Raw genomic sequence first — 25,949 nt, 5'->3', positions numbered from 1 at the left:
TATTTTCATCATGTTAAATATTAGTGTTTTACCCATTGAAAAGTAGACAGGCCATTAATAGACTTAAAGACGCAGCTCAAGTATTCTTCTTTCAATGAGGCTGGTTTGGGCAAATTAAATTCCAGTTTAACATACTTGTGGAATAAAACTATTCTAGTGATTTGATATCTACTGTAGATAACCACACAAACCAGCAAAATGATGCAGATGAAGTTAATAAAATGTACATCATGTTGTATTGGAATGCATATAATGTAGAAAATCTTCAAAAACTGCATAACATCTGAATGTAAATTGATGTCGAACATAATTTTTGGAATGAGAATCATATCATGAACTCTAAAGTACTTCCTTGTCCATTTACCACAAGAAGTAAACACACTGTACCCCAGTAGAAATGGTTGTCTCCTGGTTTTGGTTCCGGTTGACAAAGGGCTGTGTCAAAATCACTCAATAAGGTCATCTAATGATGATGTCATTACTGTAAAGCAGCTGACTCAAGGGGATCTTGGGAAATGGAGGGACATTTAATGTGCCATTATCCTGTAATTAACACTTTCAGATATTTTTGTAAGTCCTCAGCAACAGTTACATGAGCTCGATTTAAGAAATGATAAACGAGGAGTGCTTGGAGACCAGGACAGCAGTGCCAGTTTCATGCTTTAGTGTATATATATATATATATATATATACACACAAACACAAACAATAAGCCATCTAGCTCTCATGTATATGAAAGAAGTCTGAAGGATTTTGACCGAGGTGGGAAGGCCATATTTGCTGCTTTTTATAGTTTGTAATACTATGCTTTACATAAATTATAATGAAGTAGGTAGACATGATGTATGAGGCCATACAGTAGGATGGCACTCCTGGAAATGACTCAGCCGACAAGTGGGAACAACAAACTGGCAATATGGATGAAAGTTTTTTTATAAACATAGTTCATTTTAATTTTTTCCTTTTTTGACTGTGTGTTTGGGACAAAATAGCACTGTTGAATAATTTGGAAAAATCCAAAGGCATCTAGTCTTCCTTTATTCCAGGAATACATCTGTCTTAAAAAGTTAAAACAACAGTTCTAAAGAGGTCACAAATGTCAGCCTCTTGTGTCTTAAAGAGGTTAATCACCTTCGTTGTCTTATTTCTGCAGGACAGTGGGCGAAAGCCGATCCTGCTGATCATTTGTCACGCAAGGAGGAACCTCTCTGGACTCTCATTGATAACTAGATAATGAGTGCTCACTAAGATGAGTAAGATTGATAGTGTTTTGGCCTCTGAAGGCCATTGTAATCCCTCATAGGATGAAGGAGAGCTCTTCGCCAGCACTTTGTGGGTGACCATGCGAACTGTAAATATCTGATGAAATGGTTGCAAGGTTTTGTATTACATTTCATACACATAATTATATTATTATTATAAATATATTATATTATTTAATAACATTGGGAATATTCCATTAAACCAATACCCAAAGATAATTGATGGCATTCATCAAGTACCCCACATGCATGCAGCAGCCTTCTTCTTTTTCTGGTGCGACATTAGGCCAAGTTGGCTGATGTGGCTTCACTCAGTTGCAGTAAATACCTGCAGGTCTTCGGCTAATCACTTCGTTAAACTATAAACGGTGAAAAACCATGTGATGTCTGAAGTATCATTAAGTAAAGTGACATTTAAAATTTTGCCCACTTGTTCGCCATTCAGCTCTATTTGGCGGAGCTGATGTGGGACTGGCAAGCAACAAACACCACAGCTGGGTATGATTCAGGGCTGAGACGCCTGGCAACCAAGCACACTCGCCACAGAGAATGTTCCTCTCTCGCCTGTTCCTTCTTAAAATCACCACCAAGATACACATATATTGTAAAAGAAGCAAAGGGTTTCAGCTACAATCAGACTTGAAACTTGAAAATTGCTTAGAATTATGCAAATGAAATATACTGAAGACTTCAGATGTTGGCTTATAGTAAATCAGGCTACATGTTCTGATCATGGGTATAATGATTACCTGATCAACATTTTAACATGCAGTAAGAGTAACATAGATGTGGGTTTGTGACAAGAAAGTTGCCTGTTATAAACTATGGATTATGTTTATTCATTTATTAAGATCACCTTTTAGCTGCTGAGTACAAACTTTCATGACTTAGAAACCTAAACAGACAATAACATTACAGAGCAGTAAACAAAGGGAACTGATTACAGCCAGAGAAAATATGTTTACAGATGAGAAATGGAATTTATTTAACTATAAATCAGACCGCAGTGTATTAGATATTTTAGATGTTTTGTAATTGCTTTTAGGTAGGAGAGGGTAATGAATGGTCACCTCTGACATTCCCTGTATAAGGCACTTAACCCTCAAAGCTGTAGAGGACTACACTTGCACTGGACAGCTTCCTAGCATTGAGTGTTTGTAACTGTGTAAATGTGAAGCTGCATGCTGCTGCTGCTGCAGAAAAACGTACCTGCTGACTTAACTTTCAAAGTAAAGCACCTGTCATCTGTAAGCATAAGAGATGTAATCTTAAACACTGAGGCCATGCTCTGGGGAAAGCATGCAGCCTCCCAGGACAGAGTATTTTCCTCTTTGTCAGCTCTAGGGATGAGTTGATGGTCGGGCAATAAGACCCCCATGCATCACACCTGTCAGCAGGGAGCTTATAAGAGAGGTCCACTTCCTCCATTTTCTCTAGCTCCTGCCAATTTGAAGCTGAGAGATGTAGGTCAGCATTACACATGAACACCAGCTTTCACTCTGTACTGCACCCAACACACTGACCAACATTGTGCTGATGAGCATTAGAGCCTTGAAAATCATCATGTTCCTTGGAGCAGGGTTCCATGTAGTTATTGGTCTGATCTCATTGAGACACACTGTCATCCATTTTGGCCTTTGTTTCAACCAATAAATCTGTTTCTATGCCTGCCAAAATATGTCTAGGAACACTTCCTCTCTGTATCTCAGCTGATTATAGTTTGAGATGAAGAACGAAAAAATTTGACAAATGTGCAAAAAGTGATAAATTAGTCATCCAGGAGACAAAAAAGCACAGTTCCCTACGCAGCAGTTTTCAGCTGTTGGTCGTCCTGTAAATGGTTTTGTACAAGCACGCTGTTGGCTCTTTTGTTTACGTTGACAGATACATTATAGTTATAGCTGTGCCTAAATATGACAAAAATAAATGCATATTGAAACTATGTACTATGTACTTTAACAATGGGGTCAAAAGCATTGTAATGCATACAGGTAAGCCATCAGTAGTCCTTTTCGTGTTTTCTTATGTTTTTTACAGCATGCTGAAGAAAATAATTTTTTAACAAGTTTTGTTTGTTAACCTATATAATTGCTATTTGATATACTACTCCGAGAAATAATTTTGCAAAAGTTAATCTCAGCAATTTATCTCACTATATTGTAAAACCCTGAAAACATTAGTGGTGCACTTTTTTAGGAACTAAAGCACTTTAAAAAATGTACCTTTGCCATCACAGCTTGCACCCAAATGCATCATTTCCATTATTTGGATTTATGAGACCATTAGCATAACCACATTTTTTTGGGACAACTTCTTTAGCTCTGTTGTTATCATAGTTATAATAGATAAAGAAACAAGCATTGTTTGATGGCAGAAGTTTAAGAAATCAATTATATCTTGTTCCAAGGCTGATCGTTCCACCAATTTCATCAGGTCAAAATATAAATAATTTACCGTACCTTTGCTCTAAGGCGATTTTTCATGTTTGGATGTAAACAGTTGATGTAGGCCAGGGAAAGTACAAAATGAGTAATTATTAAAATGCATTTAAAGCTATACCATGAAACATTTCTGTTTCCTAATCTTCCTTGTATCAACACCTCAATGAATCTGTGCCACTCTGTTAACATTCAACATCTCGGTGTTAGAGTGGGAAAGTCTATACAGCCTGTACTGATTTCCCCTGTGTAGAGGACAGATTTGGCTCGGAGGCCTAGGGGATTGTGGGTGATGGAGCTGTTAGTTCCACTATGGTTAGAAAGCCCATCAGTCAAGTGTTAGAGTAAAACCAGTGCTACAGGTACTATAACCAGTGCTATTCCTGTTACTACCACTAATACAACAACAACAACAACAATAACAACTACTACTACTACTACTACTTCAACTGTATACTCTTTCTGCTACTCATACATAATTGCTATTACAGCAATACTTCCTTAAAGCTGTTATTAACATATTTTAATTACTGAATAAAAGTACTGTATGTTGTGCCCAGCAATATAGTTTGTGTGATTTTCTGTAATTAAGCATCATTGTTTTCAATTTTTTTTTACAGTTTTAATACCAGAGTACATTAGTTTAACCAGATTTTATGTCTAACACTCACAAAGTTCTTGCATTTCTTGTTCATGGCAACACAGTTAAACAGTTTTTTTCTTGTGGTCAGCTCAGAATATGATTATGAAGGGAGAAAGTGAAGAGAAAATGGAGAGAAAGTGCAAATGAGCAGTTGATTATAATCCAGAAACCTTCAGTTAAACCAAACAAGCGGTTAAACAACAGAACGTTTGCGTTTGACACTCAAAATTGGATGTTAACGCCAAATAAGATTCTCTGAATCCAATTTTGTAGTCTAGTCTGGTGTGTTATTTCGGATTGTATTGCGGAGTTAACTCACATTGTAGACAAAATTAATTGTGTAGCCAGTGTTGGGAAAGTTCACTTTCTACATGAACTAGTTCAAAGTTCAGTTCACAGATATTAAAATGAACTAGTTCAGTTCATAGTTCATACTTCAAAATTTTGAACTAAGTTCACAGTTCCAAAAATGAACTACTGTAGTTCATAGTTCTTTTTTCCATATGTTGCTGCAATCTATTCTTTTTCAAAATTATTGCCACAGCCCACATAGAACCACAGACAGCAATTATTTTATCAGTTTTAACACTGAAACTATGCGTCAGATTTCATCTTCATATCCAATCAGTTCAACGTGCCGTTTCAGGTTTGCTGTGGATGTGACTGAAGTGCAGATTTTCTTTTTGAAAGCCGGCGGGCAAAGTTTGCACAGAAATGTAAGATTTTTCGCATCCGCACCGACCTTGTCATAAAACTCGTTTAAATGATCATACGACTTCGTCGCCTCCATGCTGCTTTTTGTTTTGATGACGCATGCGACACTGGTGGCTGGTGTTACCAGATTGGGTGTTTTTTCCGCTACATATTAAGGCCCGTTTACGGTGTGTTTTAGCCGGGTTTTCACCTGGAAGGCTCTATAGAAATCTGGCACCCTATTGAACGAAGTTAAACTGAGAGAGCGTGCCGTTCACCGATACCAGAATGAGCGTGTTCACAGTAACGTTCATCAGGCAGTAATACAGTATGTTCAGTTCACGTTCGGCCAAAATATGAACGAGTTCATGAACTATCGTTCAATGACCGCGTTCAGGCACAACACGGTGTGTAGCACAGCACAGGGTTTAGGTGCATTTTAATCAACTTCTTGCATTCTTTGGCCTGGTTAGTGCTGCTTGAGGAGACAAGCTGTCTTAATTTATTTTTTGTCAGAATGAAGAATTTCAACTAGCATTAATGTGTATCAACAGAACTGGTAAGATGCAGGAGAATTATGTTGAGTCTACATAAAGGCTGGAACAATCACAATGACAAAGAGGCAAAAGTTGCATCAAATTTGACCAGTTAAAAATACCATCCATGTGTTGTTTGTTTGAACGGTTTCCATGGTACCTCCAGCTGTTCCCAGAGGTAGAAAAGCTGCAGTTGCTTGTAAACATCCTGGAATAACCTTGTTAGACCTAATTGCAATTTCTTGTATTAATTGAAAGCTTCCATTGTCCCTCTTGAGCCTCATGAGTCGCTCAAGCAGAAGGGCTAAAAGTACCTTTTTCACTGCTCACTGCCTACGTTTTGGTATATTGTGCAAATATTGTGGAGACAATTCCTTCACTGTTATTAAAATGTTTCTTATTTCTAGTTAGATGACTGGTGTTTGGCTTACCTCTGTGGCCGCTGTGCACGCATCAGCGAGCCTCTCGTCTTGCATTTTTGAACATCTCACACATCACCCTCGAGTGCGTGCACGGAGCGCTGAGCCAATGCCGATTAAGTACAGTACTTGAGTAAATGTACTTTCCACCACTGGTTTTTAGAGTTTTTTTTTCACTTAACTGCTATAAGTAACACTATGAGAGCACTGACAGTGAACCAAAACAGAAGAATTGCACAATGAGCTGAAAGTCGCTATAAAGCCCGTATTGCTAGAGAGGAACTACAAAACCCGGTGATAATTCTCTGTGGGTTCATCACTGTGAGTGACCCCTTTCACACACAGCTAGTCATGTGATGACTACTTGTGTATATACCTGCAGCCACTAGACTATACGTATTCCCAGTTTCCACGTTTTACAATACTGACATATAAAAGAGTTTAATGGAAAAAGTGTTAAAGGGGTTGGTAACATTCAGTGTTTATTTCAGCTGTGCTTTTCTGATCACCCATAGAGCGGAGTGAATTTATTTCACAAATTCACTTAACAGTTACCTGGACAGAAGATATACAGTAAATGCATTAACAGAAAAGGGTCAGGGTGACACAGTAAAGCACATTTTCACTGTGGGGAAGATGGAGATGAGGGGTGGGGTAATCAACGGAGGAAATGCAGGTGCTGCAATTCTGGCAGCAGCTGTCTGTGAGCTATATGAGGAGGTGAAATTATGTTGTGTGAAATAACACTGAAGGCTATGAGGGAGCTAGTGATCCACTCTTGGTCTAATACCTGAAAATGCATTGAACTGGGACTGCCTGACAGTCGAACAAATACTTCTCAACTGCTTAACTGTTTGGTCTGTTCTCGTTCTCACTGTGACCAAACTGAACTCCTCATTAGGGAACCCTTCTGTTTCTTCACTGGAGAACTTGTGTATAATCTATGGTACTAGTTTGACAAAGATGGCATTCCTGCATCTGTCTTTGTTGCTTCTAAAAACAACCTATTTAACGTATGTTCCGGTATTTTGACACTGTTACTATGTTTAGTGTTTGACTTGTGAGCTTTCAGTCTACAGTCAACAGTCCATCCCAACCACCCGGAGATTCCTAGATTAAACCTATGAATCATTCTTTTTATATCCCAGCCTGGTCTAAGGTGTTTTTTAATGGTGTGTGATAATGCTTTTTAATAGTGTGTTTTCTTTGATCTCCATAGTAAAATGTTGCTTTATTAACTTTTATTAAATCTATTTTTGTGTTTGGTTTGTCTAGATTCACACTACAGTATCACAATTGAACGACTTGGTCACATGGACCATGAGTAGCGTTTTCATTAGACAGAGTTAGTTAAATTTTTTAGCAGCAGGGAGATCACAACAAATCTAAAAAAGCTAGGAACACAGACAAATAAGATAAATATTCTATAACAATAATAAGGGTCAGTCCAGACTGTGGTTTGCCCTCCGTTCATTTGGTTATTCTTGGCTTTCCAAGAATGAGACACTGCTGCCTGTCAGATGTAATTTTGCCATCATTTCCAGTAGTAGGTGTGTTGATGTATCATTATTGAACTCTTAACAAACTGTGCCACATTTCGCTTAGAACAGAAGTGAGACTTTGTAAGTGTTACTTGTTGCTCTTCCCTGACCAAATAGTTAAGTCACTAGAGTTTAAGCGCTTCTGCGTGAATATGCAACTTCTTTTTGAGCCAGCAAAATATTTCATGATGTGTTTGCAGGACCACCTCCTAATTCATATGGTTACACAGGTCCTGAGGAGTGCATATATGCTGCTTCATAACATCCTGTATTAGCACTACTGGATCTGATTGGCTGAGGGATGTTTAGGGTGCCATTGGAGAGAAGAGTGAGAGAGGAGGATTAGATCAGTGGAAATGAGAGCAGTGTGCTGATGACATGGTTCTTGTCATTTCCAGTGTCCCCTCTTAGGGGCCTTGCCCACAGCACATCAGTGTTTGGACAAGCCAAAAGACAGGAAATAGATGTGACAACACGCACCAGCTGTGCCAAGCATTTTTCACTCCACAGTGGGGGAACCAAAGTCATCCTCTTCTGATTATTCTCTGGCTGAAGCTGAGTTATGCTGAAAATGACCCGTAAAAACTGACCAAAATTGTAGCAAGCTATTTTTTTGTACGTGTTCTTTTGATGACTCCTTGTTACAGGATTGCATAAGTTGTTGTGTCACCATTTTTTAAGGGTGTAATAAAATAACAGGAACACCTTACAATATAGTGAAGCCATCTACATCAACACTACACACTGTTGCAGTGGAGTTGAATCAGCACCTCTCTGACCGCATAATCAAAACAACACTATAAGTGGAATATGCAATTTACAATTGTTTGCATTACGGATTAATATGTTGATTATTCATCATCAAGAATAGTTATTTAGTCTATAAATTGTCAAAATTAAAAATACGCAACACAATTTTGAAAAGCCCAATGTGAAGTCTTTCTTGTTTTGTCTGACCAAAACTCTCAAAAGATATTCAATTTACCGTGATCTAAAAACAGAAAATCTTCACAATTAAGAAGCTGGAACCAGGGGATGTTTTATGCTTTTTGCTTGAATGAATGACAATTAAATGACAACTAATTAATTGATTGTTAAATCAAACTACTGGATTGGTTGACTAATTGTTCCAGCAGCACTAACTGTAAGCTTTACAAAAAAAAACATTTTTCTGGAGCATCCTATAGGATTGCATTTCATTATTTCTTCCGCTGAAGGCTAAAAACACATTTCTTCCAACTACATTTCGGATAAAGAAGGGGGATATATATATATATATATATATATATATATATATATATATATATATATATCTCTATCTCTTGATGCTACACTTTCATATGGCTCTTTGTATCATTACCTATTTAAATCTAATGTACTTGCACTTACTACTTGTTGTCTGGAGTTTGCACCTTCAAGGTTGAATGCACTTAATTGTAAGTCGCTTTAGATAAAAGCGTCAGCTAAATGACATGTAATGTAATGTTATTTCGTAGCAGCTCTGCTAACTGATTACTGTTGTGTCTTAGTCACATGAAATTGATGGCTTTCAATAATAACCGTAATAGTTAAACTGTTGTAATTAACATTACCCTATTACTGTAGTTGACTAAGATGACTGTTTTGTATTATGAAGGATTATTTTGAAATGGACTGACTTATATAATTTTCTTTACATCCACTGTCTCTGATCACTGTGTGATTTCTCTTCCCCCTCTCCAGCCACAAGCTTGTAAGGGAACTGGTCCGGCCCTTTCACCCTCCCCCTCTAACATCCCACTGTCGCACCACTACCGTGTCCTTTCCCTGCTGTGGCCATCCCATGGAGAGTGCACGCCCACCCAGATAGGATGCCTGCTTTGCCCGACGTCCTGCATCCCCTCCTGCCCATCACCACCTCCTCCTTCTCCTCGGGTGTACCTGCTCTTTCCAACAGTTCCTTGCGGCCCCCCAGGCTCCGCCCTGACCCGCTCCAACATGGTGGATGAGGTACCCACCATGAAGGATGACGTGATCAACGCCAACACGCTGGCTTGGCTGGTCTGCTCGGGCGTGTCCATCCTGGCCAACACTTGGAGCATCCTTAGCGTCAGTGCCAAGCAGAAAAAGTGGAAGCCGCTGGAGTTCCTTATCTGCACCCTGGCAGGCACGCACATCCTCAACATGGCCATCCCCATCACCATGTACTGTGTCATAACGCTGCGCCGTCAGCACTCCAACTACGAGTGGAACGAGGGTCTGTGCAAGATGTTTGTCTCCACCTTCTACACTCTCACATTGGTCACTTGCTTCTCCGTCACCTCGCTCTCTTATCACCGCATGTGGATGGTGCGCTGGCCTGTGAACTACAGGTAAGACATTTGAGTCTGTTGTTCATAAAATAAAAATGTCATTGTTCTGTTTTTGCCTGTTCAGATTCCGCTCTTAATTTAGGTGGGACCATTTTCAAAGGGTAATTTCACCCAAATTACAAATGTATATCTTGCAGTATCTACACAGGTACCATACCACAATGCCTATATTCAGGTTTTGAGATATGTCTCTGAGATTTCTGGCTTTGGCCCAATATAATAGAGGTGAATGGGATTTTTGTCTGTGTTTTGCTCACAGCATAAAAACAAATCTACAGTAACATTTCTTTCCTGAAACAATGTCCTGCCTAGAAGAAGAAGACACACTTTATTAATTACAGAGGGAAAATTCAATTTTTTAACATGAATCTGTGTTTTACTAATCTAGATACTGTAGATACCTTTTTTTATATATTCTGATAGATTACAGTACTTTGTCTTTTTTTACATTCAATCATCCATTTTTCCCGAAATTTGTAGCAATAGAAATTGTACAAAGACATTTTGAATTCTGTCCCCCTGCAAGACTTTCCATAAACACACATCTGCCAAAGCCACCTTGAAAGACAACATTCTGACATTTTAAGCGACACATTTTGTTGCCCTCGCTGCATTTCTGAGCAGATCCCTTAGATGGGATGGGGCCGTAGTTTAGATTAGTGTCACCTGTCAGCCTGTTTACCTCAGTTTTTGAGAGGGATGCTCTGCATCAGGTGAGACGTCTCTCCTGCCAACACATCTACTGTTTGCAGTTATTTGGGGTAACGCCATGTAAAACCCTCTAGACTGAGCATCTGCCTGCTCTAGCATCCAGCTTCAACTGGCTCCTCATAACAAGTGATATTACGAAGTAACACTGAATAATAAAAGACCAGGGTCACCTCACATTAACAGCCAGAACCCTGCTGCAGTAACACCATTTTGGTCTTGTTAGACTCCCAAGACATCTGCTGTTGACACGTAATCAGATGTTCTGAACATCGCTGCTTTCTTTGCAACAAGATTTTGATGCTATTTCTGTCTGTGTTCAGGAATGCACAAGTGCTGCTTTAACATAACATAACCTGTTCTGATGATTATTAAGAAGCAGCCATTCTTTTCTTCCTTTAGGATCCAGTGCTTTTGGCCACTGTTTGATGATTTGAAGCACACCTCCGAGGTCTTGGCTTTGTTATTCATGGATAGATTCTGGTCATCAGGTGCAGAACAATCACTTGCACATGAATGCATTTGTAGAGCAGATACTGTGGCAAATACAGGCTGAGCACATGAAATTCATTTTTGCACAATACAAACAAGCTACTATAAGGGTTATTGAAATGGTGCAGAAACTATTGCTGTGGTTCATGTGGTGAAGATCAGTATTCTGTTGCCTCGCTCTTCCTCCTCTGCTGAAAAACAAAGTGATTTTACTTCCTGTGGCATCAGGCCTGCAGATGCACAGCCTATAGTCAGCTTGGCCAATTTAGCAGATAAGCAGACGTTCAAATAACATATGCAAACTTCCTTTTGAATCAATGCTCAATCTTGCTATCTATATTACTTGTGCAGCTGCCATTATTGGCTGATGCCCACACAGAGATATCAGGCTTTACTCAAATGCTTTTATCTCTCGTCATCTGTTCTCACTCATCTGACAATATTCTCCCTCATCTCCTGTCTGCAAACATTGCCTTTCCTCTCCACAGCTCCTCATCTTGTTTCCAAGTCACTTTTAACAATGATATGGTGGACTGATATCTCAGGCGATGCACCGTGTAATTGCTGTTCATCTTTCATTTAAATCGCTCCATGTTTGCCCTGCTGAGGTAGCATGGCTGCCTTGTCTCTGACGTTAACACACACCGAAGGCCTGAATTATGAATTCCAACCTTGTACTTCGGCAGCTGCTCTCATCATCCTGCGCTCACTATCTTTTTAGGAGCTTTTTTCCATCGCAACACTCTCTCTGGTAATAGATTCAAGCAGCTTGGTGACGTAATGTCCCCGTCATACATACCCCAGGCACATTCAAGAAAGGCTAACATAATTACTCACTGTGACAACAAGCCATACTTGTCTTTGGACAAAGCCATAGTGCAAAGATAGAGGCTACTCCTGCCCCCTCTGGGCCACTGATAGTGTCAGTGCATGGAATCTAATGCATTACTAGTTACAAATATTTGTAACTAGATGAATTTTATATCTAGCCAGTGCTCCTCCAGAGGATTTTATTGAGAGGAAGAAGAGGATAGGCGACATGTGGTTTGGCTCTTTTAAGGGAGACAGATTGGGTTTCTTGCCCAAACTCCTCCTGGACAACTGACAGACACACAGAGAATTTACTGTGTTCCTTCCCAACACAAATGAAGCAGCAGAGGTAGATTTATGCAAATTGTCTACATGTCCCTTCATTAGTCCATTATTATATCCGCTTTTAATGGATGCCAATTTATAGATGCTGGACCTAAGTGAAAATCTTTTTTTTTTTTTCAAAAGCCATGTTATAGACAAAAAAATATTTTGGCCTCTGTATGATTTGTGGCTGATGCCTTAAACAGCTCAACACAACTTTAGTGCAAATGTTTTGGTAGGATAGCACAGTCTTTTCTCAATTATTGGAAATGAGAACACCAGTAACTGCCTGCCATTTTTTCAGATGTACATGCTGTTCCAAACCTTGAAAATTGCCACACAGCCAGAGGACACAAACACATTCAGCAAATTGCTCGACTGTAAAAATTACTTGGAGGTGAGAGGAAATGGAAATCACTTCGTGCTGAAATAGACCTAACTGACAAATAGACGTGTTGTGAAAAGCAATCTTTTGCCATCAGCAAAACATTAATTTCCCTCCATTCAACTCCAGTTTATCTAATTGATGAATATGTGGGATAGTGCTTTTTCATCTTATATGTCCCATGTGCAGATCTGCTACATTTATGGTGTAGTTTAAGGTTCTTACTTACATCCGATAAAATAGTATAAGAGTCAAAGTCCACAGGTTTAACACTCTTATGACCTACAGGACATACACAGCAGGAAAAAAGCCACAGCCCATTTTAAGGCCTGACAGCAGTTCAACTTATGTTACGCTAAAATCTGTGGTTCTGCTTCCAGGTTGAGTAACACCAAGAAGCAGGCAGTGCACACAGTGATGGGCATCTGGATGGTCTCCTTCATCCTGTCCACGCTTCCAGCAGTGGGTTGGCACGACACCATCGACCGCTTCTACACCTCTGACTGCCGATTTATTGTAACAGAGATTGGTCTGGGCTTCGGTGTGTGCTTTCTGCTGCTGATCGGTGGCAGCGTAGCCATGGGTGTGATCTGCATCGGCATCGCTCTCTTCCAGACCTTCTCCATTCAGGCAGGCCACAAGGCTGACAAGAACAAGTTCAACGTCCCCACCATAGTGGTGGAGGACGCCCAGGGGAAGCGCAGATCATCCATCGATGGATCGGAGCCACTCAAGACGTCACTGCAGATCACCTACCTGATCAGTGGAATCGTCTTTATCTACGATTTCCTGACTGGCTTCCCCATACTGGTGAGTACACTGCCTAAACATGATTCCAGTTAATGATGGAGCTGCTCTAAGAACCAACAAGTTAAAAGGTCTGGCTGATATATAAAAAATGGCATTTGTGTATTACCATGGGCTCCGTCATATACGTCAAACTTCACTCGCAGATGTTGGACTTCTGGATCAGTTGTGACTGAGCGTGTGTGCTGTCAGGCATTCATGAGTGTTGTGTAAAATCTCTAGAGTTTACGTAGCCCCAGATTGCGCCTCTCGTGTTTTATCATGACATTATATTCACAGAGCTAAGCATCTAGTTTTCTAAAGCGCTAATCCCTTGTGATCTTTCAAAAAACCCACAAGGCTGTTAAACAACACTGCCTGCCCGTTTGGAGGGTATTTCCAGAACTCTTAAAGTCTCTTCTGCCATTTGGATCAAAAAAGATTTTGTCTTCTGCATAATAAAATACTTTGTTCAGTTTCTTCCTAAGTTGCAACTGTATTTTCTTTTCCAAACAAAAGAAACATATCTATTTGCTTGTTTCACTTGACGCAAGAAAACTATAAATGCATTTTTATATTTACCAATACAATTTACATTTTATAGATATTATATATAAATATTATAATCCAAATAATACAAATATAATAGGATAACAAAACCTTCAGTGTCTGTGATGTGTTGAACAATGAGACAATTATAGCCCAAAAAAGTCCTGACCAATTTCTAGTGTAGCTTTAAACCTGATAAAATAAATTCATATAAAGTATTGTTTGTACAGCACATGTGTGTGTGTGTGTGTATATATATATATATATATATATATATATACACGCAGCTTGTGTTATGATAATGACAGCTACTCGCAGTAAGAACTTGCATCTACAATATTTTAATGGTAGTTTTTCAGATGGTGTGTGTAGAAAGAAACACACAGAGAGCTATGGCTGATGGCAGCCATTTTTGTGACCTCATCGTCACTCAGACTTTTTGCTTCGGGTGAGGAAGGTTACTTGAGTTAGCACTGGAGAGAGAGATGGTGGACAGGGTCAAAACAAAGGATTGGCTAGTGCCAGGCCCACCATCAGGAATTATGGACAGGGGCACACATTTTCCAAATTCAGCCCTTCATCCAACCAACTCCTTTGCATGGGCTGGGGTCATCTGTACCATTTGACCCCCCCACCCCCTCCTGACAGCGGCATGGCTAGTGCTGCAGGTTCCCAGAACTAATACTGATCTGGGAAAGACTGCTTTTAGATTTTATGCACCATACATTTGGAATTAATGAATTGCACTTTAAGGTTTCAATGGGTCAGTTCATAATTCTAGTCAAAACCCTTATTGAGTTTAGCTGTGACTGTTTTTCACTTGTTTTAATTGACTTATTGTATTATATTACTTGTATTTATTATGTTTTGATTATAATATCTTTGTAACTATAACAATTTACATTGTACATTAAAATTGTTGCTTTATTTTATGTACTTAGGTCTCTCTTGAAAATGAGATCTCCATCTCAATGGTAATACCTGATTAAATAAAGATTTTGTTTTAAAGAAAAAAGAAAGAAATTAAACATTAAGCTGAAATGGTTTGAGAGTAGAGTTTATCTACTGTAGCTCCTGTAACCATACCATACTGTTTTATTATTTAAATGAGTTTAAATGTTTCAGCTCATCTGGGGTTGTAAGTAGGTTGGGCTTACTGTGTGTGTCTTTATATACAGTCTGTTGGAGGAGGTAATGGGTTCTCACTGAATTCTGTTTATAATAATAACAATAGTAATAGCAATCATAATGAAAAGAAGAATATGTTGCCAACACAATTCAAAAAATCTCCAACAGTGTAATTGATCCCGGCCTGTGTGTGGGTCACAGACCTATTCCAGTTGTCCCAGGTACAGGTCACAGTTAAGCTCTGTAATCATCTTCCCTCTGTTGTCTTTTAGGGAACTCCAGGCTTTAGAAATCCCTATTTCCTAGGGAAACTAATCCTTCAAGTGCATTATCAGTGGGTGAATAAGCTCTGTTTCAGTGTGTCACCATTTGGTTTGCAAATTCCACCCTCAGGTTCTCATTTATTTTTAAACAAGTCAATTCATTGGTTGTCTATGCAGACTTGAGTGCCTGTGGAAGGCTCAAGGCCTATTGCTTGTGATGCAGCCAAACCAGCCATCCTGTCAATTTAAAAGCAAGTCACCATGGTAGAGACATATTTTTCGTAAGGAAAATGTACTTTGACGGATTTGGTTTTTTGTTAAAGTACCCTCTGCTCATTTTCAAGACATCGATTACAGTCTGAATTCTTTTACTGCAAGTGTCTATTTTAATGGTAGAGGTTTCATTAGATGTGATTTGACTTGTATATGGTATCACTTAAGTAAGTGGGAGAACATCGTGTGTCAACGCCTCAGTTTATATATAATGCGTTGCCTCAGTTATGTTATTGTTTGTACAAGCCATCTGTTAGTACTCATTTTTTAACACTAGACAAACCTTTTTTTAATTAAGTGTTGTACACCTGAGGCAAGCCAAACAGAAACTTCTGCACAAAGCACCACTATCTGCACAAGCCTTTGATGTTGAAATCTGAGGCACACAGCAAGATAACTAGTACTTTGCCACATAATCATAGGGTAAATATGCTTTTGTGTTCTTAATTGCACAGTTGTCATTATTTGCTTCAATTCCAGCAATGACCAATAACAAACCTCCAAGAAATGTGGCCATTTGAGTTATAATAACACTGCCCCGGAATGTTGTGTGGACTAGCCAGACCCTCCTCGCGGTGCTGTGGATGAGCTGGCAATACGACCCTACATTGTTTTAACACTTTCTCTTAAAGACCTCAAGCTAGAATAATCTTTTTTTTATGTTCCTTATGTATGTATGTAAAGCAATGCTTCCTGTTTTCTGTAGAATTATACAAGTCTGCTGCAATTTTTACTACTTTGCCTAAAATTACTTGCCCTGCAACAAGGAACATGTAGGGTCCATGGGATTTTGCAGAGATGGCAGCATGTCAGAGTTTGCACGAAAAAAAGAATGCGATTAAAGGTATAAAGACAAAATGAACTAAATTACCGGTATTAAATCTTTGCTGGTAAGAGCAATTACTCAGCAATAATGAGCTTACAGGTCTTCAGGCACCACAGCTGCTGTTTGTTGTTCAAAAAGAATCTGAACACTGGGAAATGCTTTTTAATTGATTAGTGAATTTCTGGAAATGCCACCATTTCTTTGTATAATGCCTCTGCTGTTATTGTGTGCTGCTTAATTAGTGTTTGTCATGTTTTCTTGTAAGGTTTACCAACATCACGCCTCTATACTGAGATGGTAGAGTTTAGGATCAGAGGGAAAACCGCATTTTGTTGCTTCATAAGCTGGAAATTGATTTGAAAAGACTTTTACAACAACATCTTATTATGTTTGTGTGTGCATAACAGAGAGGGTAGAATATGACTGATGAAAGATCCTATTTCCAGTGCAGTGACAGAAACCACAAAAGTTGTGCTAGCTGTCTTTATGACCTGATGTAATGAGCTATTTAAATGCATGGAAAGCTATAGCACAAAAACAAATGTCTCCAGTTAGACAGCGAAATACTGACGTATAGATATATGAACAGAACAGAATAGTATCACCACATTATAAATGCTAACAATCAAAACAAAAACAGAATTATTTATATGAGCATATACTCAAGAGCTGGACAGTGAGTTGATGTACTATTTATACTCTCAACCATTGGCAATTTTAGACCCTTCATCTCAGCCCCGCATTTGTTTTTAAATCAATATTAGTGTTTCAAGTTCTAGAGTTTGTGAACGTGTCTGTTAGTGACAGATGACAAACAATTACAGGTTCTAAGGGCTTGAAACAGGTTTAATATAATGTGTGTCTGTTGCCGATGCTATGCACCTGTAACCCAGTCAAGGAAAGGGTTAACAGAAATGTAGTTTTGGCCAATCGGAGGTGGTTGTGCCAGACTCCCGCCTTTGGCTGAGACTCTAATCTGTCAGAGGGAGAAACGGAGTGTGGTTGTGAAGTTTAACGTTGTTAGTCCCCAGAGAAGAAGTTGGTCATTTCATGGTGTAGATTAGAACCCAAATTGAAACGTAAGCAACTAAAATTGCTGAATGTTAGAACATTGTATCAAATTGGTTGTTATTACTGTGACTCATAAAGTGTCAGGTTTAGTGTTAATAGTGTCAAAAAACGTTAGCTGACGTTGTTGTTCAGTGGCTAGGGGGTTAACACTTTTGTAAGGCACTATATCCGTGTCACATTCTCATTAGGGGCTGAGCCGCCCTAAAGGTCTGATCCTAGAATCGCCCCTGCTCCCAACATTTTTATATAAAAATTTAAAGGCGTCATGAGATGTTATATTTAAGAAACATTGGCTTCCATATATTTGTTTATCTAAGATATTACACTTATGCAACACCAACACTCATTATATAACTGAAGCAGTTACATCATTCCCCCTTGAAATAGTTGTGTAGTAAAGTTCATACAAGTCATTGGATGTCACTTAATTAAATATCCTGTTATCAACTTATGGGTTGTAAGAGTATATGTCGAGGTTAAAACACAGTGTGGTACATTGATATAAAGTCCACCACTCATAAGCTAAGAACAATAAGTAATAAGTACTCATCAGTGAAAAATACCAGACTCCTGATGCTTTGTAAAGCCTTAATGACATTTCCTGATTCCAGAATGAGTGTTTTATTATTACTGTTATGCTCTCTGACTGAATGTGTGTTAAAATCAGCAGGTGATGTGTTCCAATAGAAAAAATAACCTGTTTACCTACAGTGACTTCTGTTGTCTCCACTGTCTTTGGTTTACAAGGCAGTTTTTAGATTTGGTCAGCTCAGTAGAGAAACAAGATCAATTTCAGGTTGAGACTTTAAAATGGCATAAAGTCACGTCGTTATGCTGCTGCTGTGTGGCTGGTGCTCGAGTTCAAGGTATTACCAGAGGAGGTAACGCCTCAATCAATCAATCTGATCAGTGTCTTGGCCCGATGCTTCAGAGATGAGGATTAGACTCTGAACCTATCTACTTTAATGATCAGATAATGCACTCTGTTGCTTCATTGAGGAGGATAACTTATATTCGCTCTGCTTGTTGTTAAAAGGGGTCATGCCCTAACCGAGGTCACTTTTCCCTACACCAAGAAGCGTTTCAGTGCGTGAATGCAGAGATAAAATGAATAAATAAGATTATTAAATGCACCTACTTTCATTCAAAATGCAGGTGTCCTGAATGCATCAGAACCAGTTTCTGATGAATGTTAAAAGAACACAGACAAAACATCTTAATTTCTTATTTCAAGCTTTCAGCTTTGTTCTTGGCATATAATTCCCTGAATTCTATGAATGGGACATGGAATCGCTTTTAGACACACAATATAAAATATATAATTATAACTGTTTATATATATTATTTATATATATATATATATATATATATATATATATATATATATATATATATTTTATTATAATAATAATAATGGGTGTTCACATGCTTTATAGGATTCATTGGACAGTTGTTACATAGTCAGTGTTCAGTCGTGATGTGACTATACATTACATCTACGTTTGACATACTTTGAACTCAGCTTGCTTTAAATGGCAGCACAAGTAAGGGCTGAAACGATTAGTCGATTAACCAATTAGTCAATTGGCAGAAAAACATCTGCCTACTGTTTTGATAATTGATTAATTGTTCAATGGACACTCAGCAACCTTTGCCTGCCGAGAGCACTAGGTTAAATACTAGAAAACAGAGGGTGCACTGGAAAAAAGGCCACTCCAAAAATAAGCAAAAAAAAATTAATACAAGCTATTTTTGCTTGTAATAAGCAACAAAAATCTGCCAATGGAACAAGTGAAAATTCTCTTGGTAAGATTTCTTGAAATAAGACATTATATTTAAGCCTTACAAGATAAGAGTGATCTTGAAATCTAATTTTTAGCTATATTTTACTAGTATTGTGATGTTTTGTGTCTCATAATAAGCTTGTGTTGCTCAAAAATAGTATTTTCCCCTCAAAAGTAGCATCTTCTTTTTGTCATCCTGTTTGTTTAAAGTGTATTTAACAAATTTTTAGTTCTATAATTGTTACACTGGTCTAGATTTAAGTCCACCACCTACTTGAAATAAGATTAAAAACTGGCATGTTGAGACGAAATGTCTTGAAGTTAGCATTCCTGACTCGTATTAGGCAGTGCTCTTTTGCCATAATAAGCTGTAATTTACCATCCTGTCATCATCTCAAGTGTATTTACCTTAATGTAAGCTCTACAAAAGTAATACTGTTCTAGAATCAAGACATTCAACTACTAGATTCAAAACATTAACTACTTCTTATAAGACAGAACAAATTAAAACTAGTCTTGCATTTAACCAACTTCTGTTTTATTTAAACAGCAAAAAGTCCCAGAGGACTGCATAAAAGGGAAACAGCATAATTTTCCTCAACATTTTGGCTCACAGTATTTATGGAACTGCAATATGAAAACATAGCAGAACATGCCAAATATGTGAGTGAGTTAATGTCAGATCCAAATATCTGACCACACTAAAACTGCTCCACCTGTGACATTCATACTTAATACAAATGCTTAATATTGTAACATTCAAATTAAAGGTTCTGGGCTTACATGAACTAGTCCCTCAATACACCATTAACCATTGTTAACACCATCATTAAGGATGTACCATACTGGACTTTTTGCAGCTATCCAATATGTTAATATTTTACAACTAACTGGACAATAACCGATAGCGCTATGTTCACTTTTATCCCAACCTAACTGCTTAGTCAATTTACTCTTTCACAGTAGATGTGCCTACATTAGTGACTATATCTGCTGGACAATTAGTTGTTTAAACTCAATATTAACTTAAAAGTTAAAAGTGGTGTTGGAGCAAGTATCTCTTAAGGGTTTTAACTTAGACACTTCTCACGGCAGATCTTTCACTGAACAACAACACATAAAATTCAGAATAGATAGTGTAATGCAGGTTCTGTCATCTGGATCTTCATATTCTAAAAGTGACTTGAGTTATTTGATACCCTAAATATAGTAGCAGTAGTAGGTAGTTACACTGTGTCTAGCCCATAAGTTTATGATATTGTACAAAACTTTGCTATGATGCGGTTTGGTGTCTGAACTGCTGAGGGTGCTGTTTCCAAACGGCAAGTTTAAACTGTTACATTTGACTGTTGAAGTAGTATAATAGACTCTAAAAGATAAGTGTAGTACCCATTCAAGGAAGTCAAGTTATGTATCTGCACTTGCTCACTTTGCTAATTTAATCTAATCAATGATACTGTGTCTAACATCCTCAAGTCACCACTGCATGATAGTACATTATTGTTTGGATGTCTGATTTGAGTTTTGTTTTATTAATAAATACACCCATTTACACCTGGAACCCCAGTGCAACCACAGAAGTATACAGTAGTGCATGTATCGATGTTCCAGACAAAACTAGAAGGGCACTCGGAGAGCGCAGACCTGCGCCAGGGCATGCCCTGTCTCACAATGTTAATGCAGTGTGAATTTGGGAACACATTTTTCCAGCTATTCCAACACCACATGAATGCAGCACAAATGCTCTCTCTCGCAATATTAACAAAAGTGAAAAATAATTTGTGTATCCACCCCAAAATTCTGATCCACTCCAGAATTGAATGGGTGCTTTCTTAGCCCATGCTACACCCTTCCAAGTTTAATAAAAATCTGGAGAATAGTTTTTACCATTATCCTGCTGACAGACAAACGAACCAAAAGACAAACCAAACCGAAAACATAACCTCCTTGGCGGAGGTAATGAATACTAGCTCTGTTCTGCTTTGTACTGGCCTGTCCACCTAATCTGTGTTATTATTAGTGCTCTGATATCGCTGAATGGATTTAAATGAGACTATGGAATTTAACATAGTAAGCAGCAGTCCTTTCCATACAGTATAACAGCTGATTATGTTTTTCTAACCCTTTTGCTTACTTACTCTGCCCAGGTGGTAAGCTTTGCCAGTCTGAAGTTTGACCGCTCCTACAACTGGATGGTGTTGTGTGTGCTGTGGTGCTCCATTGCCCAGTCCATCCTGCTGCCCATGTTCCTCTGGGCTTGTGACCGCTATCGGGCTGACATCCGCATGGTGTGGGAGAAGTGCGTCGCCATCATGTCCAATGACGACGTGGATGAGGGTAAGACACTGTCAGAAGTCTCCCTCCTGTCCTGCCTCCTTTTTTCCCCTCCTCTCCACCTGATGATGAGCATATGGACAATGATTCCTATTACCTAAGACAGCTCAGTGAAGACTAGTAAAAGCTCTAAAGAGTAGCGTTTGTGCTGTTAAATGCTCTCTGAGGCCATGCACAAACTGAATGTTCAAAGGTGGTTCCAAAAGATAATTTGGTATATTTTTGCAGCATTTCAAATTCATAGACTCTTTGAAATTAAGATGATTTGCTCAAGTTTATAAATTCCAAGTGAATGCTTTAAACGAGGTATGACTGAATTCAGGGTTTGGACACAGAAAGTCGTTTGTGCTGATTGGACTGTCTTTGACCTTAGGAATTACAGTGATCAATGTGATTTATCAACCTAAACAGTTTTGTCTCGTAGCCCAGGGAGGAGTTGTATTGGGGAAATTGAAGGCAGCAATATTGCAGGAAGGAAGGGAACAGAGGTTAACATCCAGCTCAGAAATCTTTAGTTTATGGCCTAATGTTTGATAGACATGTCCACCTCCTCGTCCTTGAGGTACAGTGTGGTGTCACCTTTGTGATTTACATCCTCAGAAGTAAATTTATTTGAATCACATTTATGCATTAACAATTCGTAATTATAACTGAGAATCCAGTAGTCATGATAATAAATGTGAAAAAATACTGGAGCCATTTAACAGCCAGTTACATCAAAGATTTGTGACAAGAAAAACACACTTTTCAGAATGTTGCAGAGAAAAGTTGCACTATATATCAGCTTTTTTCTGTGTGTGTGTGTGTGTGTGTGTGTGTGTGTGTGTGTATGTGTATGTGTGAAGATAACTGAAACCGTCAAATCACAGGATGTAGTCTTTCACAGCCAGACTTACCTCCACACTTCGTTTTAGCGCTTGTATGTCAGCGGCAGGGTTAGATTTCTGTAGCCAATTACAACACAGCACATTATACACAATTATGGCTCTAGTTTGGTCAGAGTTTTGGTTTGAGAGAGTTCCTCTAAATGTTTTGACACATTGACACACAGAGTCAGCATTACATTCCTAAATTATAGATTTTGAAGGAAGATCATATATTCCTGGTTTCTACCTCATAATGCAGGTTCAAATCGCTCCTTAACTCTGGAGCACCCATGATTACCAGCAGCTTCACATCCTCACCCTCTGTGACGGCTTGCTTGGTGTTCTAAATATTAAACTATGTCACTGCCATCTATTTTCGGTCGGATCAATCAAGTTAAACCAGACTCTAGAAATACAAATGCTACATATTAATTGTTATGAAAATATTAAACCATCTGTGTTATTCTCAGTGATCTTAGCTTGTCCCCAACCTTTGATCTGAACTGGCTTTAAGGTATGACACAGCATAACAACAAATAATATATAAAATTAAAAAATCACAATAAATAATCACAAAAGTAACTCAATTTCTTACATTCACAGCCTAATTAGCCTATTTACAGGTACAATTTAAACATTTGGTTAAATATTATGGAGTGGTTACGACCTTTTCACAATAGTAATCATGAGTTATACATATTTAGTTTCTTTTGAATGGTCATTATTACTTACTTTATATTTTGTTGTAGTTTGAAGTCTGAAAGCAGTGGTCAAATGTTATCATGTGACCTATCGTGTGACCTTTGTTGTCAGGAGATGAAAATGAAGTGACAAGTGTCTGTTTAACGCAACTTTCTGTACTAAAGTATATTTTTCTGTTTTTGTATGTGGTGTGTACTTTACAAACAAAATATTGCTGGACAAAGGACATATTTACCTTGCAGCACTTTTTTTCTTTTTCACTCCAATGCATTTGAACTGGGCAATCTTCCTCTAAAATGTCCTGGCATGAGAGGATGATAAAATAAATGGCTCCCCATTTATTTGTTAGGATCCAGAGTGAAACAGGAACAATTGCAGTAAAGCTGAAAAGCAATTTCATGTCATCATTATGGTCATATTTCCCTCAAGTCACAAAGGGATACACTCAAGTTTTTTTTCTGCAAACACAACTGAAATAAATATAAAATTCATTATTTTTTATATACAGTATATGTTTATTTTTGTTTTGTTTTTAATTTATTTTTCTTTGTGAGATGTGGACTCCCACCTACTGGTCAGGTTATATTTACTTAAAGAGCATTTTAAGGCAGAAGTCTAAATTAAATTGCACTTAAATAGATAAGAAAAGAAAAGAAAAGAAAAGAAAGATAATGGTCCAAGATGTGTATTTCATCAAATACATACATGTATTCCAAGTGAGCTAAACATTTAACATTCCACCAAAGAATCACAGACACTTCAAAAACATTTGGTCCCAGAATTAGGTCACATGATAATCATAGAAAGGCTTGTGGACTGGGTCCATGACCGGATCTCCGTAATTCATGCAAACTGATGACAGTATGAACAATCTGTCTTTTTTTCTATTGGCACTGTTTAAACTCAACACGATCTGAACCCCTTCTCTCCTGTTTCTAACCCTCCGAACCTTTTGATCCTCTCCCTCTCGACATCCTCCCTGATATCTGCTCATTGTCCTGCAGGAGCCATAAAACAACACAGGGCAGGCCATATTCTGTGTGATAATTAACACTGCCAGTTCTCTGCTTTTTTTCCAGAGGGCTTGCCATGTATAACTCATCACAGTTGTATGTATGAGGATTGTTTCCTGATTTCCCAAAGCTACTGACTTGCATGCAAAGCTGCCTGTGCAAATAGCTACTTTCATTTTTCATCTTTTTGGCCAACATTTTCCTCAATATCAGCATTTTACACACCCATCTCCAATTGATTTATAATGAACATGAATGCAGTAATTGGGGAAATAATCTTGGACGATGGGTATTTAAGAACTAAGAACACTTGACATTGTATGATTTTGTTCAGACTGTAAGCCCTGTACCTTCAGAGATTCTTTAGGCAACTATTTGGCATTGTTTCTGAATTCAGAACCAATCTGGATTTTTAAGCCCTTTTACTAAACATTTAAATGTAATTAGTTGTCATTTTTGTAGCAAATTTTTATCTAAACCTCACATTCCAGAGCAGACCCGTAGGCTAAGTCAACAAATCGGAGAACAATTGAACTTGTCTCTCCTATTTATTCGTCTGTCTGTCTGTCTGTATTGTGTATTGAGTTCGTTGCTCTCTAATCCTGACGCTCGTGCTTTTCTGCACTTTGCAGAAAACAGCCAAGATGGAGGAATTCATGCCGACTTAATATATGACAGACCATATGACTATAGCTCGGCGCCTGAAATCGTGACGGTAGACCGTAATGCCAAGTATGAGTTCTCAACCTTAGAAAGGGGGGTCCCGCAGGGGTATCCATTGAGGGAACAACAGGAAGATAAAATGCAGTATTTGCAGGTATATTTTTTATTGATTTTCTTCATTTCTTTTACTTGATCAATTGAACTATTTCAAAATGACACTGTGCATGATGAACTGGCCTTGTGGGCCTTTACAGTAACTTGCTTGAATTTTCTGGAATCATTAGACATTTTGCTATTTTTTTTTGTCTTTTTTACGTGAATCAAAAATACACTCTGACTGACTAATGTTTGGTAAATATGACCATCGGCAGTCCCATCAACATGTTAGATGTGCTTAATTTATCCACAATTGTGTCCTAGCCATGGACCTACATTTGACTTCATTTTTATTTTGTAAGAGGGTAAGAGTTTAGTAACTGACTTACCTTCCACATTTCAGAAGTCCATCAAGGTTTCATGAAAGCACACCTAAACATTTGCTCATGTTCTACCCAAAAGCATTGTGTCCATTGGATCCGACATCCATCCCGGTCAGATGCAGAGCTGTCAAATGTTCATTTTCAGCCTGCGTTAACACCAAAGTGTTAGTTCTAATATGCAGCCTTCTAGAACAATTCAAGAAAACCTTATTTTCTGATTTGGCCCCAGTACTTAATTCTGGCTCAGAATCCGATTTTGGATCAATATTCATGAAATTATTGATGTAAAGCAGTGATGATGATGAACATTTTGTTCGACTTGACTTGGAAGGCTGTGGCGAGGATATGTAACTTTAGAATCAACTAATTGCAACCTACACAATATTAACTTTTACAAAGCATCTTAACACTGTGTCATCTTTGTCAGAAACAATTTAACAAGGGCTTCAGTTTTCTCAGGACAGCCTGCAGCTGAAGCAGTCCACATTTACTTGGACAAATTTGCTTATTGAATATTTAAAAAAAAATAAAATAAAGAATTGGTATAACATTCCAACAATATAATGGACACTTCAAAGACCAGTGATCCTACAGGATTGGATCTCAATCC

General features: G+C 38.2%; 1 protein-coding gene across 2 annotated transcripts in view; it reads left to right on the top strand.

Moving 5' to 3' along the window:
* The window catches only part of LOC120559223 (probable G-protein coupled receptor 153), a 35,045-nt gene that overhangs the window by 4,513 nt on the left and 4,583 nt on the right, over positions 1–25,949 (top strand). The window contains exons 2-5 of one of the 2 annotated variants that reach the window (XM_039800778.1): positions 9,255–9,883; positions 12,983–13,412; positions 21,430–21,619; positions 24,264–24,293. In XM_039800778.1, coding sequence (XP_039656712.1) covers positions 9,510–9,883; positions 12,983–13,412; positions 21,430–21,619; positions 24,264–24,293 — 1,024 coding nt within the window. In that variant the 5' untranslated portion in view covers positions 9,255–9,509. Of the gene's footprint in view, positions 1–9,254; positions 9,884–12,982; positions 13,413–21,429; positions 21,620–24,263; positions 24,294–24,829; positions 25,015–25,949 lie in introns of both variants that reach the window. The other variant, XM_039800777.1, reaches the window with a different exon arrangement.

The sequence above is a fragment of the Perca fluviatilis genome, chromosome 5 (genome assembly GCF_010015445.1).
Source record: "Perca fluviatilis chromosome 5, GENO_Pfluv_1.0, whole genome shotgun sequence".
NCBI lineage: Eukaryota > Metazoa > Chordata > Actinopteri > Perciformes > Percidae > Perca > Perca fluviatilis.
Note: the sequence above shows the minus strand (reverse complement) of the source record. Positions and strands in the feature narration are given on the sequence as shown.